At 42.0% G+C, this 16,369-nt stretch overlaps 1 protein-coding gene across 1 annotated transcript; it reads left to right on the top strand.

The window, feature by feature from the left end:
• The first annotated feature begins 643 nt into the window (after positions 1–643).
• On the top strand, positions 644–14,040 carry LOC133403222 (sodium/potassium-transporting ATPase subunit alpha-1). Its single transcript, XM_061677930.1, has 23 exons — positions 644–823; positions 1,086–1,196; positions 2,983–3,042; positions 3,751–3,852; positions 3,936–4,037; positions 4,108–4,221; positions 4,314–4,448; positions 4,544–4,661; positions 4,737–5,005; positions 5,081–5,389; positions 5,748–5,882; positions 6,122–6,314; positions 6,536–6,711; positions 6,808–6,944; positions 8,003–8,153; positions 8,241–8,409; positions 8,515–8,669; positions 8,763–8,886; positions 9,007–9,152; positions 9,259–9,389; positions 9,692–9,793; positions 12,895–12,986; positions 13,886–14,040. The coding sequence occupies exons 1-23, from the start codon at positions 812–814 to the stop codon at positions 13,912–13,914; spliced, it is 3,072 nt and encodes a 1,023-aa protein (XP_061533914.1). The 5' UTR covers positions 644–811; the 3' UTR covers positions 13,915–14,040.
• The last annotated feature ends 2,329 nt before the right edge of the window (positions 14,041–16,369 follow it).

The following is a 16,369-nucleotide window of genomic DNA, read 5'->3' as shown; positions in this document are numbered from 1 at the left end:
CAGCTATATGGCTTCCTGCAAACTAAACAAACCCTCTACTTCCTGTACGCATTTCCTGCTTTAGCAGCAGCTCAGCTTTATTCACAAACACAAACCTGGTATCTCGCTCCAAAGTACTAGTAAGAACTCTTTAAAAAAAAAAAAAAAAAAAAAAAAAAACTATTACCACTAAACTCAATAGTTTGAAACAGACATTTGACTTTCCCTGAAACAGAAGGCCACAATCTGGTACATTGGCCACATACGTAAACCACATAAGCTCAGCATTCCACGTTATCTTAGCTTGTGAGTGACGCTTCGTTCCGACCTCTGACTCCTGCGCTCAGACAGGGAAAGTGACCTTCTCCCCTTTTGTCCCTTTTATAGTTCACCGGACTATTATCTTCTACTAACCTTGAGTGAAAGGAGGCCTAAATAGGGCCAAAGAGTAAGGAGCGAATGAAGGGCAAATTTCTCTTCCGCACTCTTCCATAAAGACCCCACCTCCTGCCTTACACGGCTCTACTACTACTCACCTGTGTTGTTTCAACCACCCACACAAAACCAACCAACCAACCAACCAACCAGCCTCCCCTCCCCCCCAAATCCCTCCTTCAACCCCCCTTCTTCTTGGCAGGTAGGTATAAAAGTATGCTAATGTGAAGCAGCCTATCTTCTCTGCTTGGCCAAGAGGGAATACTAGTGCTTAGAGAGAGAGAGAGAGCGAGAGAGAGAGAGAGAGAGAGAGAGAGAGAGAGAGAGAGAGAGGCGGAGTAGGAAAGTTGAAGTTAAAGACAATTGGATTGGCTGTTCTCGGACTTACACTGCAAGCATGGGGCTGGGAGTAAGTATTGGAACTTGTTGCTCACATGCTTTGGCCTAGTTTCGTCAAGTCCTGTGGTTCAACTTGAGCTCATGTTCTGGCTAAGTTTTACTTTTAGTTGTTCAGGCTTGTGACGGTCTTTTCAAAGTGTTTCCTGAGTGACTTTCAACAAATAATTAGCACGTCTGTCTGAATGTTTGCCTAACAAAGAGGCAGTCTTTTTCTGGCATGCGCCCTCTCTTATCCAAAGGTTCATTTTGTTCCTCTTATCTTTTTGAACCAGAGAGGGAAGGATGAGTACAAACTGGCAGCAACCTCTGATGGCGGGGACAAGAAAAGCAAGAAGGCGAAAGAGAAAAAGAATATGGATGACCTGAAGAAAGAAGTAGATTTGGTGAGTTCTCCGTGTAAATGGTCGGAAAAGGCATGAAATGTAGTGACCTTCCTCAACCCGACAACCACCATCATGTAGGCATGACCCATCTTAGGTTCTGTCACGCCACTGTTGGCTTTCATTGGTCACCGTCATGGACTGGACAAACACTCGGCTCATGCCGTAGTCACATGAAAGGAAGCTGTGTGCCTTCAGTTTCACAAGAGCTCCTTTCTAAACGAATGCAAGCACCATCACATGTTAGTCATTTTGAAGTGTAAGTTGTTAAATCTTTTTATTATATATATATATATATATATATTAGCACAGAACAAACGTTTCTTTTTTAGTATGAATGGAGTTGCTCAAATGTAAGTGCTCAGTGTTGCGCAAAATAATATTTGATTTGAAGTATTCTGTGTTGAAAGGAATGCATGACCGCCTGCCGGTGCAGCCTTTTTCAGCATGAATATGAGTTTTCATTTTGTCAAGGTCACGAGAGAGTTTCAAGTTCCCTCTAAAAAAAAAAAAAAATGTTTTCTGTGAATACACAGGGAAGTTATGTTTCCCAACTGCAGCCTCAATATTTGCCGCTAGGTAGGAGGAGCGTTACAAAAGTTGTAAAAAGGGTAAAATAAAGGTCAGCGTGACCTTCTTCAGATACAACAGTGTCCTTCACTAGGTCAGGCCAACCACCTCATACATACTGTGAAAATATAAGATTTTATTTTTTTAATTGAATGATATTTAACCAATTGCCTCTACTGACTGACTAAGTATGTATGTATGTATGTATGTCTTATTGTTACTGGCCTAATTATTGAAAGAGTACCAGGAAAGCATCTGCCCATTGCTACTGAATTTAAAGAGCAAAGAATATTCTAATGGTAGCTTAGTAATATAAAAGGTACTAAAATTCCCTTTTCATTGAAATATTAATAATTGTGAGCCTCAGTATGTCTGAACTTGAACTTAAAGTCCTCGCACCACTGAAGGACATAGCAGTACCATAACAACCGTATCAGCAGTGCTGCATCATCTTGAATCCTTCTAATCATCACTAATCTTTTAAAAAGCTTTTTAATTAAAGTTTGGCATTGATTGTAGAAGCAAAGAAACAATGGCAGCATTAGTGAAACAATGATAAAGCTGTTAATGATTGACAAATGGACACAGTGAGTCACAAATGGTTATGCTTGTATATTTACCTTAATGGTACTATATCGTCTCATGAATGCAGGCTGAAGTTTGATCGTTAGTAATGTTTGAAATAATAAATAAATGCCTATCAGTGCACCCTAAATTGGGTATGGAGTTAGATATCATCCAAATTAAATTTTGCTTTTTCCTTGTGGGCGTTCAAACACAAACGCTGTGTAGGCGCATGCATGCACGTCAGAGGCTCTTGTTCATATCCCCCACTCATATCTCTCTTGGTTATATCAGTTTTACATGAAGCCGTAAATAAACCATGTTGACACGACTATTGTTAAATGCCAAGCACATAAGCAAACTTCCAGTGCAGCAGACATTCGTTGGGTTCGTTTGGGTGGACTGTTAGCAGCAAACTATTCTCTGGTTTCTTGCAGCTTTGCCCACACATTGGACTTTTCAATCTGCCAGCAGACACTTTTATTCAAACATCTGCTTGGACTAATCTTCAAATTGTACCATATACTGTATATCCAGAATACACAACACACAACACAATTTTGCACAAGTCATCATGGAGTTCTATCTGAAAGACATGACGGGACATTTTTCTCCTAAAACTGATTTAAAAGTCTCTTTGTCTTTTTATCTACAGGATGATCACAAGCTCACCTTGGATGAGCTTCATAGGAAATATGGAACTGACCTGGCCAGGGTAAGTTTAGAAATTGTGTTGTGGTTGTGATCATCCCCACACAGGGCAGAACAAAAGAAATGCAAGTACTAAGTACAAACTAATGGCAATATGCATTCATTAGCAACATGTACATACATCCACATCTATGATATTAATATAGTGGTAGAAAATTGATTGACAGATGAATATATTTCAATTTCTTCTCTGGAGAAGTAATTCATATTTTCTCAGTTCTTTATATACATGGCTGCATTCAATTGAGCAATTTCTTGATAAGTTTTGGCAAAGAAAATTTCAGCATGAGGGCAACCTGGCAGAGGACACATGGGGTGTAGTTACAACGCACAATACAGCCTCACATAGACCGAGCACTTGACTGATATTGATAATTGACTGAAACCTGATCTGTCTCAGTTCACCTCTAAACAAAGTCTTCATTCTCAGTGACTCTGTCAACTCCCACATTTTTTCCCCTCCTTTACTTACTAACATGACCTTGACTTAGAGTCTGAGTACATGCAGTTCTGGAATATACACAACCTCTCTCATTTCCATTATCACACATTCTATTTTGGACACAGCAACTTCTGGATTATTTTATTTTATTTTTTGATTTAACCAAACTTGAATCCTCCACCTTCCCTGCTTGTACATACTGTATACACTCATTCAATTCAGTTATTTTTCATAGTTCTTACCAGTGTACTGTATTTCATTCCTATTTAGGGTCTGTCCTCCTCCAAAGCACAGGAGATTCTGCTCCGGGATGGCCCGAACGCCCTCACGCCACCACCCACCACACCTGAGTGGGTGAAGTTCTGTAGACAGGTAAAAAGGATTTGCAGGAGTTAATTAAAGAGTCACAATTTCACTACCATGTTCATTGTGCATCCCAAATATCTCCTCTCCAGCTTTTTGGAGGTTTTTCTATGCTTCTCTGGATCGGTGCCATCCTTTGCTTCCTTGCTTACGGGATCCAGGCTGCTTCTGAAGATGAACCTGCTAATGACAATGTAAAGCAATCTTTGTGAGCGTGTAATGTGCATGTTTGTTCAACCCATTTAATCTTTCTTGCTCTTATAGTTGTACCTTGGCGTTGTGCTCTCTGCTGTTGTGATCATCACCGGTTGCTTCTCCTACTACCAAGAGGCCAAGAGCTCCAAGATTATGGAATCCTTCAAAAATCTGGTCCCACAGGTGAGCTTTAGCTAAACCCCATCATATTATCACAAGGGTCCCAAAGGCTGACGTGCCTCTAAATATAAACTGTGTCACCGCTTATTCTACAGCAAGCCTTGGTTATTCGTGATGGCGAGAAGAATAACATAAATGCTGAGGATGTGGTGGCAGGAGACCTGGTGGAGGTAAAAGGTGGCGACAGAATTCCCGCTGATCTGCGAATCGTCTCTGCCCATGGTTGCAAGGTCATTATTCATCCCATAAAACATGTTTGGCATGCTGGTTTTGAACAGCCATTCAATGTATTTTTGTTTGTTACACCATGGTTACCACCCTTCAGGTGGACAACTCCTCTTTGACTGGTGAATCTGAGCCACAGACTCGTACTCCAGACTTCTCCAACGACAACCCACTAGAGACAAGGAACATCGCTTTCTTCTCCACCAACTGCGTTGAAGGTCTTGCTTATGAAAAACCTTCAATCAATCATTAATATCTAGAATATTTAATGACTTTTAAATACCTTTCTACAGGCACAGCCAGAGGAATCGTCATCAACACCGGAGATCGCACTGTCATGGGTCGCATCGCTACCCTGGCGTCAAGTCTGGAAGGTGGCAAAACTCCCATTGCCATTGAGATCGAGCACTTCATCCACATCATTACTGGTGTAGCTGTCTTCCTGGGTGTGTCCTTCTTTATCCTCTCCCTCATTCTTGGGTACGGGTGGCTGGAGGCTGTCATCTTCCTCATTGGGATTATTGTTGCCAACGTGCCGGAGGGTCTCCTGGCAACTGTCACTGTGAGTTTCTCTGTGGGTCAAATCTTCTTTCTAATGCTTGTGTTTGAATGCCACCATAACATTCGGTGTCTCCAGGTATGTCTGACTCTGACTGCCAAGCGTATGGCTAAGAAGAACTGCTTGGTGAAGAATTTGGAAGCCGTCGAGACCCTGGGCTCCACCTCCACCATCTGTTCAGACAAGACTGGAACCTTGACCCAAAACAGGATGACAGTTGCCCACATGTGGTTCGACAACCAGATTCATGAGGCAGACACCACTGAGAACCAGAGTGGGACATGCTTTGACAGGAGCTCTGACTCCTGGGCTGCCCTGGCTAGAATTGCTGGACTATGTAACCGTGCTGTCTTCTTGGCAGAGCAGAGCAACATTCCCATCCTAAAGGTATTAACTTGTTTTAATATCTTCAGTTCATCAGGCACTGAATGTTTTGGTATAATGCACCTCTTCAACTGTAACAAAAGTGTGTGACCACAGGCAAAGTATCTATATATTATAATGCCATTTTTAATTAATTGGTTTAGGCTTATGACCTTTTCATTAAAACAAATGATGAAATCAAGAGTGAGTTTCTCAGCAGTATGAATGTGAAAAAAAGCCACCACAAAACAACTGCACTACAAATCTTTAGGAAAAGGGTTCCATATAATTAGATGTTTGCATATATTAGCTTCAGATCAGATCAGAAGAACACTGTGGTGGTTATTAGTGTGACCACTGATCTTATTACTTTATTTGACAGAGGGATGTAGCCGGAGATGCCTCTGAGGCTGCCCTGCTCAAATGCATTGAGTTGTGTTGTGGATCTGTCAAAGACATGCGAGGCAAATACCAAAAGGTTGCTGAGATCCCCTTCAACTCCACTAACAAGTACCAGGTAAATAGCAAAAAAGTGCACAGAAACTGCTCACCTACGTCCCCTGCTGGATGGATTGATCATAACTTTATGTAGCCATTTTTGACAAACTATTAACAATCTGGACTGATATTGTCTATCAAAAGGATAATGGAACATTGGCCTACTTAACATTTAGAAACACTGAAAACTTCTGTTTCAAAACTTTGTGAACTTCCTGCTTGTGATCAAAATGAGGGTTTATCTGACTTGTTGTGCAGCTCTCCATCCATAAGAACTCAACCCCGGGAGAGACCAAACATCTGCTGGTCATGAAAGGTGCCCCAGAGAGGATTTTGGATCGCTGCTCCACAATCATGGTACAGGGCAAAGAACAGCCACTAGATGAGGAAATGAAAGACGCTTTCCAGAATGCCTATGTTGAACTGGGAGGACTTGGAGAGAGAGTGCTTGGTAAGTCCTTGCTTTACGTCAGGAATTGACTGTGAAAATATAGTTGTTGCATGTTCTGTCTGTGGGCAGTCTGGATTTTTCCAGCAGTCCAACAACATGTAGGCTACAGTATGTCGTGTTCATATTCTTTGAGGATCTACATTGCCTGTGACTGTGATTCCAGTCATTGACTATTGATATGGATAGAAAATTGATGTCTAAAGGAAGTAAAACATTTTTAGGTTTCTGCCATTTCAATTTGCCTGATGACCAGTTCCCAGAGGGCTTTGCATTTGACACTGATGAGGTAAACTTTCCCACTGAGAAGTTGTGCTTTATTGGCCTCATGTCCATGATCGATCCTCCTCGTGCTGCTGTGCCAGATGCTGTTGGCAAATGCAGGAGTGCTGGAATCAAGGTAAAATTAGACCTCAGATTGTACATTTGTTTGCTTGCTAATTGTGTCAATTGTCTGTCATTCTATCAACATTTTTACCTTACTCTACTCCCAAAGGTTATTATGGTAACAGGTGACCATCCAATCACAGCCAAGGCCATCGCGAAGGGCGTGGGCATCATCTCTGAGGGCAATGAGACCGTTGAAGACATTGCAGCTCGCTTGAATGTTCCAGTGTCAGAGGTCAATCCCAGGTTTGTACCCACATCAAACTTTGTGGCTGAGTGTTGGTATCTCTAAATACTCATTGCATTAGAATATACTATCCTTCTTAAGGCGATCTTTAAATCACTTTCTGCAATGTACTCAGCTAAAATGCTTTTACCCCTGAGTCATTGCAGACAAATAAATCTAGACATTCACAAACACATTTATCACTCTGCTGCACCTCCAGTACAGTATTTGATTATCTTACACATTAGCTTTTTTCACCTTGCATTTTTGGTAAATTGGCTCATCAGAGGCATAACATGAGAGTCAGCATTGATTTGCATGTCCCTTTCAGACAGAATTCCCCAATGTTTGACACATAACTTCAAACTTGGTGTCTTTCCACCTTTGTTCGACATCTGTTACTATGTCTGCAGCCGGCAAATATCTGTGTTGACTTCAACCCCGCATCCCAAATCAGTGTTTTACACAGAGGATAGCTGGGAAAAAGATGTCCAAATGCCGACTTAGATGGTTTGTGTGAGAGAGGCTTATGTGAGTGAGATTAAAGCACTACAACTGCCAATGAAGTGTATAAAGTGATTAATTTGTCTGCATTTATGAGGTTGCTCCCAAGGTTTTTGTTCTTTTTATGGTGTCTGGGCTGTACAGTTAAACTCAGTTTATTATGGTATGATTTAAAACGGTAAATGCTGATCCGCCTTGTGTTTCAACTGCAAAATGTGTTGGCAGGATATAGTTCATGTCACACCACAGCAGGGTGTAACTCAACAGTGAATTAAATAAAGAAAATAACCTTGGCATAAAGTAGCGCTGCATACAGATACAGCCATATCTCTTTCCATCATAAGGAATGGTATTTTAAAAACTGTGTGTTTTGTTTTCTTTCTAGTCCACTCATACATTCTATTGACATCACAGAAGTAACAATATTGTCAACTAGTGAAAGCATGCTGATAAGTGGAGTGATACGGGTCATATATGTTAAAACCCTATAAAATCGAAATGCAGAAAAAGCTGTACTATATTTTACTGAACCAAACCAGGATGCCCGCGAATGCTGCTTTGATTTCCTCTTCAGGGATGCTAAGGCCTGTGTTGTCCATGGCGGGGAGCTGAAGGAGATGACCACAGAACAGCTTGATGACATCCTGAAGTACCACACTGAGATTGTTTTTGCCAGAACCTCCCCTCAACAGAAACTAATCATTGTGGAAGGCTGCCAGCGACAGGTCAGAAATTCAGTCCTATGCACAACAACTCTTTTCACACATTCGCTGACAGCTCCCTAAACAAGTCGGTCACTCTTCATCATACAGGGAGCCATTGTTGCTGTGACTGGTGATGGCGTCAATGACTCTCCAGCTCTGAAGAAGGCCGACATTGGTGTCGCCATGGGGATTGCCGGATCTGACGTCTCCAAGCAGGCAGCTGACATGATCCTGCTCGATGACAACTTTGCCTCCATTGTTACAGGAGTAGAAGAAGGTAATACGGTGTTTTTAAGTTGACATCTGCCAGCACATTCAATTTGGCTCGTCTCTTGATGTGTAATATATGTGTTGATATATGTGCTTGTATCCCATTGGTCAGGCCGTCTGATCTTTGACAACTTGAAGAAGTCCATTGCTTACACACTAACCAGCAACATTCCTGAGATTTCTCCCTTCCTCCTCTTTATCATTGCTAATATCCCCCTGCCTCTGGGAACAGTCACTATCCTCTGTATCGACTTGGGAACTGACATGGTAGGTGTCTGATATCTTTTTTGTTAACTTTGGTTGCAATTTTATGCCTCGGCATCTCTGCACAGATAAGTAGCCTTTTTTATGACCCCACAGGTTCCTGCCATCTCATTGGCTTATGAAGCAGCTGAAAGCGATATCATGAAGAGACAGCCTAGAAACCCCAAAACCGACAAACTGGTGAACGAGAGGCTTATCAGCATCGCCTACGGACAGATTGGTACCTGTATTCCTCTTGTACCAGCAAATAAATAACCAGATTGTCCCTTACAGACAGAAAGCTTGTCTGTATTGTTTTTTTGCCTCAGTTCTAAAGCTCAGTGCTTTGATCCTCTACTAGGTATGATGCAGGCCACAGCAGGCTTCTTCACATACTTTGTGATTCTGGCAGAGAACGGCTTTCTGCCCATGGATTTACTGGGAATTCGAATGCTCTGGGATGACAAACATGTAAATGACTTGGAGGACAGCTATGGGCAGCAATGGGTCAGTGATTCTCATTGCAAGCAATGACTTCAGAGCCTAAAATTGTGAATGTTATCGGCAAGAGGCTAAAGACCATTATGCAACTTTTTTTTTTTTTTAAATCCAGACATACGAGCGTAGGAAGATTGTTGAGTTCACCTGCCACACATCCTTTTTTGCAAGTATCGTCATCGTGCAGTGGGCTGATCTGATAATCTGCAAGACCAGGAGGAACTCCATCCTGCAGCAGGGCATGAAGTATGTTTATGTTTGTACGATGGAACAGAGATGTTTCTGTTGAACATACTGTTCATACTTAATGCCAATATTTATTTACTTCTGGATCGGGCAATTGCACTTTGGTTGCAAATGATTAAAATGTGGTAAACTGATAACTTTCCTCTCTTTTCCCCCAAAAAATAATAAAATGACATCAGTTTCCCACATTTTAATAATGTGCATATAATGTACATGTTCAAATTCAGTCAATTCAAAGAACTTTTTTCCCAGTGTTAAATAGTAACATCAGAACTAACTGTGATAAATGTTTTCACTCCCAGGAACCGTATTCTTATTTTCGGACTGTTTGAAGAGACCGCCCTGGCTGCTTTCCTGTCATACTGTCCTGGCATGGACATTGCCCTGAGAATGTACCCTCTCAAGTGAGTAAATACGCACACTTATTGCCAAAGTTCACTTCGCAACACCTTTTGTAAGGAATATTTTTCACTACTGGTGGCAAGATTAACAGATTCATTGTTTCTGTACTGGTCTGTTGCGGTGACGGGCAATGAGCCATAAGGCAAAGCCCACCCTTTCTTAACTGGGTAGGACTGAGAGAACAGTCACTGCTTTGGATGCTTCTGGAATCCCTCTCGGGCGACGGGTTCTGGGCTCATCCAAGTGGGAGGCTTTGACTGGGGCAGACCTCAGGCTCACTGAAGATACATGCTGTGTCCAAAATCGTTCACTCACTCACTACTCCCTACTCCCCATGTAGGGTTGCACTATATAGTGGACTATATATTGAGTTCATTCATAATGCTTTCAGACACTACACGGCGCTTGGTAAATGTTGTCACAGCTGTCACACAATAACAAAGTAGGTTGTTGCGGTCGGTAATTTAAAAAAAAATAATAATAATTGCTGCACATTATTAAAACGAGAGGATTTTGTAAACAAATGTGCCATGTTTTTTTTGTCTTTGTTGAAAGCTTATTTACATGAATATGAAAAATTCACTCCCTCCATCTGTGATGCATCTAGTCCCGCCATTCTTTTACTTCTTCTCTGAAGACGCAATGCTTTATGGTATATCAAGACTCGGTGAGTGACCATCGGTTGGTCACTACATTTTGCTGTGCTTTGTGGGAAATTTTGAGTGGACTATATCGGAATCAGAATCAGACAGGGGACTAAATTTGATCACTAAGCATTCGGACACCGCTACAAAATGGCGTAACTACTGTATAGTGCACTATATAGTGGCTAGTGAGTGATTTTGGACACAGCCGCTATCGCAAATAGCTGCCCTGGGAATGCCTCTGTGTTCCTCTGGTGGAATTTAAAAGAGGTGGATCGGGACAGGGAATGCTGTCTGTTATTTCCCGGGTGGGTGGGTGGATGTATGGAGACTTGTTATAAGGTGAAAGTTGATTGAACTTTTTATTTTGAACATCCAATAGATAAAAAAATAATAATAAAAGAAAGAAATTACCAAACTAAAATATAAACACACTCTATTAAAACAGCGGAATGGTGGACGACTGATTAGCACATCCGTCTCACAGTTCTGAGGATCCGGATTTGAATCTGGCTTCGCCTGTGTGGAGTTTGCATGTTCTCCTTGTGTTTCTGTGGTTTTTCTCCGGATACTCCAGTTTCCACATTCCAAAAACATGCATGGTAGGTTACCATAATTGAAGACTCTAAATTGCCCGTAGGTGTGAATGTGAGTACAAATGGTTGTTTGTTTATATGTGCCCTGCAATTGGCTGGCGACCAGATCACGGTGTACCCAGCCTCTCGCCCACAGTTAGCTGGGATAGGCTCCAGCATACTCGCAACCTTAGTGAGAATAAGCGGTATGGAAAATGGCTGGATGGATGTATTGAAACATTGTGTATTGACGGTCAGAAAAGGAGTAGGAAAAACCTCAATTTTTTTTTAGATCCTACCACATCACCATTACCTAAGATAAATTATCCATAAAGAAGTGAAATACATAATGCTTGAAGATAGTTTACAGTATGCGTTATTTCCACACACTGTATAAAACCAAGGCGGCACGGTGGACGACTGGTTAAAGCGTCAGCCTCACAGTTCTGAGGACCGGGGTTCAATCCCCGGCCCCGCCTGTGTGGAGTTTGCATGTTCTCCCTGTGCCTGCGTGGGTTTTCTCCGGGCACTCCGGTTTCTTCCCACATCCCAAAAATATGCATTAATTGGAGACTCTAAATTGCCCGTAGGTGTGAATGTGAGTGCGAATGGTTGTTTGTATGTGGTTAGAGAATCTGCCTCACAGTTCTGAGGACCGGGATTCAATCCCTGGCCCCGGATGTGTGGAGTTTGCATGTTCTCCCCGTGCCTGTGTGGGTTTTCTCCGGGCACTCCGGTTTCCTCCCACATTCAAAAAACATGCATGGTAGGTTAAATGAAGACTCTAAATTGCCCGTAGGTGTGAATGTGAGTGCGAATGGTTGTTTGTTTGTATGTGCCCTGCGATTGGTTGGCAACCAGTTCATGGTGTACCCCGCCTCCTGCCCGTTGTTAGCTGGGATAGGCTCCAGCACGCCCGCGACCCGAGTGAGGAGAAGCGGCTCAGTAAATGGATGGATGGATGGATGTATAAAACCAAAGAATACCTAGTACACACATCCATCCATTTTCGATATCACTCATCCTTTTCAAGGGCCGCAGGAACCTATACACATACAATATACCTTTTAAACTGGTTTAATTCCTCACTCATATTGTTTCACAGTTTCACACCAGACATTGACAGACATTTCTGTCTATACTAATAATAGTAATACCAATGTCATAGTATAATTGTTCCAAGATAAATTATTGTACCGTAGGGCAAAAAGGCAGAGGTAAATTGCCATGTTGTAAAAGCCAAGTTTGATGGTTACAAAATTATTAGAGTCGTAGAGCAGGGATGTCAAGCTCATTATTTTCATGGGCCACATCGTAGTTATGATTTTCTTTGGAGGGCCGTTATGACTGTGAACTCATTTAAATCAGTTATCGCCTCATATAATTATATATACACAACAAATTGATGGATAATTAGTTTTGAAATCAGCAGCCTGTTTTTCAACTATTAAATTTCTTTTTTAAAGGGGTATTGGTAACCAAAAATGCTTGCAAAAGCTCAAAGTTATTACAACACAATTTGCAATTTTGTTATTTTCATAAGAAACATAAAGTGGACGCATGTGATTTGCTTTCACGGCCACATAAAATTATCTGGTGGGCCGGATTTGGCCCCTGGTCCACCAGTTTGACACCTGTGTCGTAGAGAATACCGCCACTCCAGGGTCATGGCGGTATTCCCTGAAAGGTGCAATCATGTATTTCTGTCCTCTAAGAATGTGGCACAGAATGCAGAATTTTCCTCAGTCTGGAAGTAATGTCTCCAAATCAGACAGAACTAGAGAGAGAGAAAAATAGAAAATGTTTGCGGCATGTCAGAATTGCACCAGTCTCACCTCCTCATCATGTGTCATGTATAACTTCTCTACCTTTCTGTCACCTTAGGCCATGCTGGTGGTTCTGTGCCTTCCCCTATTCGTTGCTTATCTTCCTCTATGATGAGGCAAGAAGATACATCCTCAGACGCAACCCAGGCGGTAAGATTTGTTTTCCTCTTCTATCAGATGGTTGGAGAATGATTGGTAAATGTGGTGGTAAATGTGGTCTGTTTATCCTCTACCAATATGTACAGTTTGCTGACATACACGTGTAGCACGGAAGTGAGCTCATAGTTTACAATCTTTTCTTGGTAGCGAGGTACCTGTATATGGTAGTTTGCATCATGCTCCACAATAATCAGGAGGTTGTGGAGGTGCTTTTTGTCCCTTACTGGTACGACATCAGCATTCCAGTATTTATAGCAAGGCAGCTGTTGGACTGATCCAATATATGCATGCATTTATACAATGTCACTCAATGCCTCAATGTGGATCAGCGAGCTGTGGCAAATGGTGGGTCCTTGTGGGATTTGAACTCTCAACTCAGCCATTGTAAATGCTTGATCCTATGCACTGCGCTGAGCGAAAAAAGCGGAACCTGTATGCAGGCTTACGATGATGCAACTGCGTTTCTCGACACAGTATGTGTGTGTGCGCTACTGTACATTTGAGCCTTGCAGCACACATGGGTGATTGCTGCCCATCCATGGTGAACAATGTGACAATATCGCAATTACAACTAAAACCCAACATTATGACTAAAAACATTATTAGCACAACTTAACATTCATACAAGTTAACAACATATGGTTTCGTGAGTGGCTCAGAAAAATTAGGTTTTATTTTATGACCTCAACGATGATGCCATTATATCATGGATTCATGCGATAAATACAACATCCTCCAGATCGCAACGGGACGAATATTTTAATAACTGCAACAGCAACAGTGGTCTCACTCACAATAGGATGACGCTGACATAGGCAGGCTGTACTTTAAGAATACTCTATGAGCGGCCCTTTGGCAAAGTCGCTAATTGTGTCTCCTTTGATTTCCAGGTTGGGTGGAGCAGGAGACCTACTACTGAGCCACAGTTGGACATAATTTACTGCCATGTTACATACTAGTTTGAGGCATCACACAAATTCCATCAATAAGTTAATTTATTGATTTACATGTCAATAAAACCTGACTCAACTATTATGTAAAACAAGGCTGCTTGTGACTTATTTCTATCGACATGCTTTTATTTTTGCTTTATTGGACATGTGGAGCGGTGGAAACTGCACTTGGAGGATAGGAGGGGTTTTTAAGGGTCAGCGGTTATGCACCAGTGAATCACGTCTGGTTAACAAGCAAAAGGATTTTCTGCCTCAGCTGATTCAAAAAGTTGGGTCCTCAAGTTCTATGCAGAGGGAAACCTCAGCAAGCAAGGAGAGTTCAACTAAACAAACAGAAAAAAACATGAACTTAGTGAGATTCTGTTAATATACAAATCATCCCATCTGCTAATCATGTCAATGTTATCTACAACCAGCAGAAAGAGCAAGCGTGGCCTAAAAGTGTGTGTGTATATGTATGTGTCTCCATTATCTTAAGGGCCAGTGTTTGCAAAGGGTCACACTGTTGAGCATTGATCCAACGAGGTCCTCAATGAAAATGAACTAAAATGGCTCTCATGCTATCTTCTCTGTGTTTACCTTGGTCATCATTAAGGTCCCTTCCTTCTTCTTGTTTGTGTGTGTGTGCGTGTGTGTGCGTGTGTGTGTGTGTGTGTGATGTCTAGATTCACACACACATCCACACATGCATGCACGCACGCACAGACTATATTATACATACATATATAGCTCTGGAAAAAAACAAGAGACCTCTACAAATATATCTGGTTCTATTATCTTGCTATTGCAAGGTATTTTTAATTAGAATTAACAATTAAATTGTCATCTGTAAAATACTGACATTACTCCTAAATTCCAAACACATAGCGCAAAATGTTCCAGAGCTGTATAATATCGGTTAAAATGTTGGAACAGTTGACTCCATACTATTTACATATTCTTTGGCCCAGGTCTGCCATTTAAACCCAACCCATAACCTCTTGCTGACATACAGCATATGAACTGAGTATTACCCCGACTTCACTAAATCATATGTGCTGGCTACAGTCAGAGGTTACAATTGGGATGATCGTGAATAACTGAATAGACGTAGATGTCTGCATTGATGCTTAGTTGTGCCAGACAACCTACTGAGGCAACATTTTTAGCAACAAAAGCAAAAAAGACGAAAGAAAATAATGGGCTTATTTTGGCTGTGGATGTGTTTTTGTTGATGCTTTGGAACAAATATTTCTGATAAATCCTCATGCCAGTAAAAAAGTCCGCCGTGGGAAGGTGGAGGGAGAGAGAGAGAGAGAGAGGGAGGGAGAGAGAGAGAGAGAGAGAGAGAGAGAGAAGGAGGTCGACATTATCATGCCTTCATCCTCCGTTCACAAGCACCAGAACGTGCCTGTTACTATGGCAACTCAATTGAGAGCCCCCTTCACGATCTCTCTCTCCCCAACATCTAAATAAAAAATTTGCTATTTATAGAGCAACACTGGCAACACGCAAGCGGCACTCATCGCACATGCGGGGATGTGAATGCAAAACGAAAATACAGCTCACAAACACACATACATGCACGCGCTTGTGCAGAGGGCTGCTGCTGTGCACCCATTTGTGCATTAAGTCCACCTGGGCTTTTGTTTGGTGATTCCGATGCATTTAGAGAAAATGGATGAGAATCCCTTGAGCACATGTGATAAGATCTATTTGCATACACAGCGAGCAGGAGGGTCAATTTATCAGAAACACACTCCCTTTCATAAAAAGCCACTTGGGGGAGTTGACAGTTGACACTTGTCCTACTGTGTTCAGTTAGCCACAAGGCAGCAAGAAATGGCCCCAAGGCTCTGCTTGACTGCAATGTGTTTCAACCTCCAATCCTGCATCTCTGCAAGGGTATCGGGGTTCTCTCATAATCCTGGAGCCAGCACAATACTCCCAGCGGCAGCAGTGAGCCAGAGAAATATGTTTGAAGAAACAATGAGCAAGGGCTCCACTTGTCAGGGGAGGAGAGGCACCGATATGCCAAGTGGGCCCCACAGCCAAAAGGGGTCTGTTTGTGTGTGACAAATTCCACTTGATACCACTTTTTTTGTTGTTTTTTTCGCCACAAAAGAAAAAATTGCTCATCAATGTGTGAGTGAGAATTTGGAAACAAGCAAGTTGGCTGCACGCAAAGCCCCATGCACACCAGCTGTCAAACCGCGTGAGGTGTGGATGAATCAGTACGTGTGTGTGTGTGTGCGTCTGTGTGTGTGCGTGTACGTGTGTGTGTGGTAGGTTTACACACGATGACTATAAACATATTTACATACATACCTTGTGTTCAAATACATACCAAAAAAATAAAATAATTGCCACTTCAGTGTATTGTCTTCCCATCCATGTTGAATGAAGTCGATTCTGTTTCAAGGCGAGCCGAAAAAAAGGACA

The sequence above is a fragment of the Phycodurus eques genome, chromosome 1 (genome assembly GCF_024500275.1).
Source record: "Phycodurus eques isolate BA_2022a chromosome 1, UOR_Pequ_1.1, whole genome shotgun sequence".
Lineage (NCBI taxonomy): Eukaryota > Metazoa > Chordata > Actinopteri > Syngnathiformes > Syngnathidae > Phycodurus > Phycodurus eques.
The sequence above is the reverse complement of the archived record's forward strand: the minus strand, read 5'-3'. Positions and strand labels throughout refer to the sequence as shown.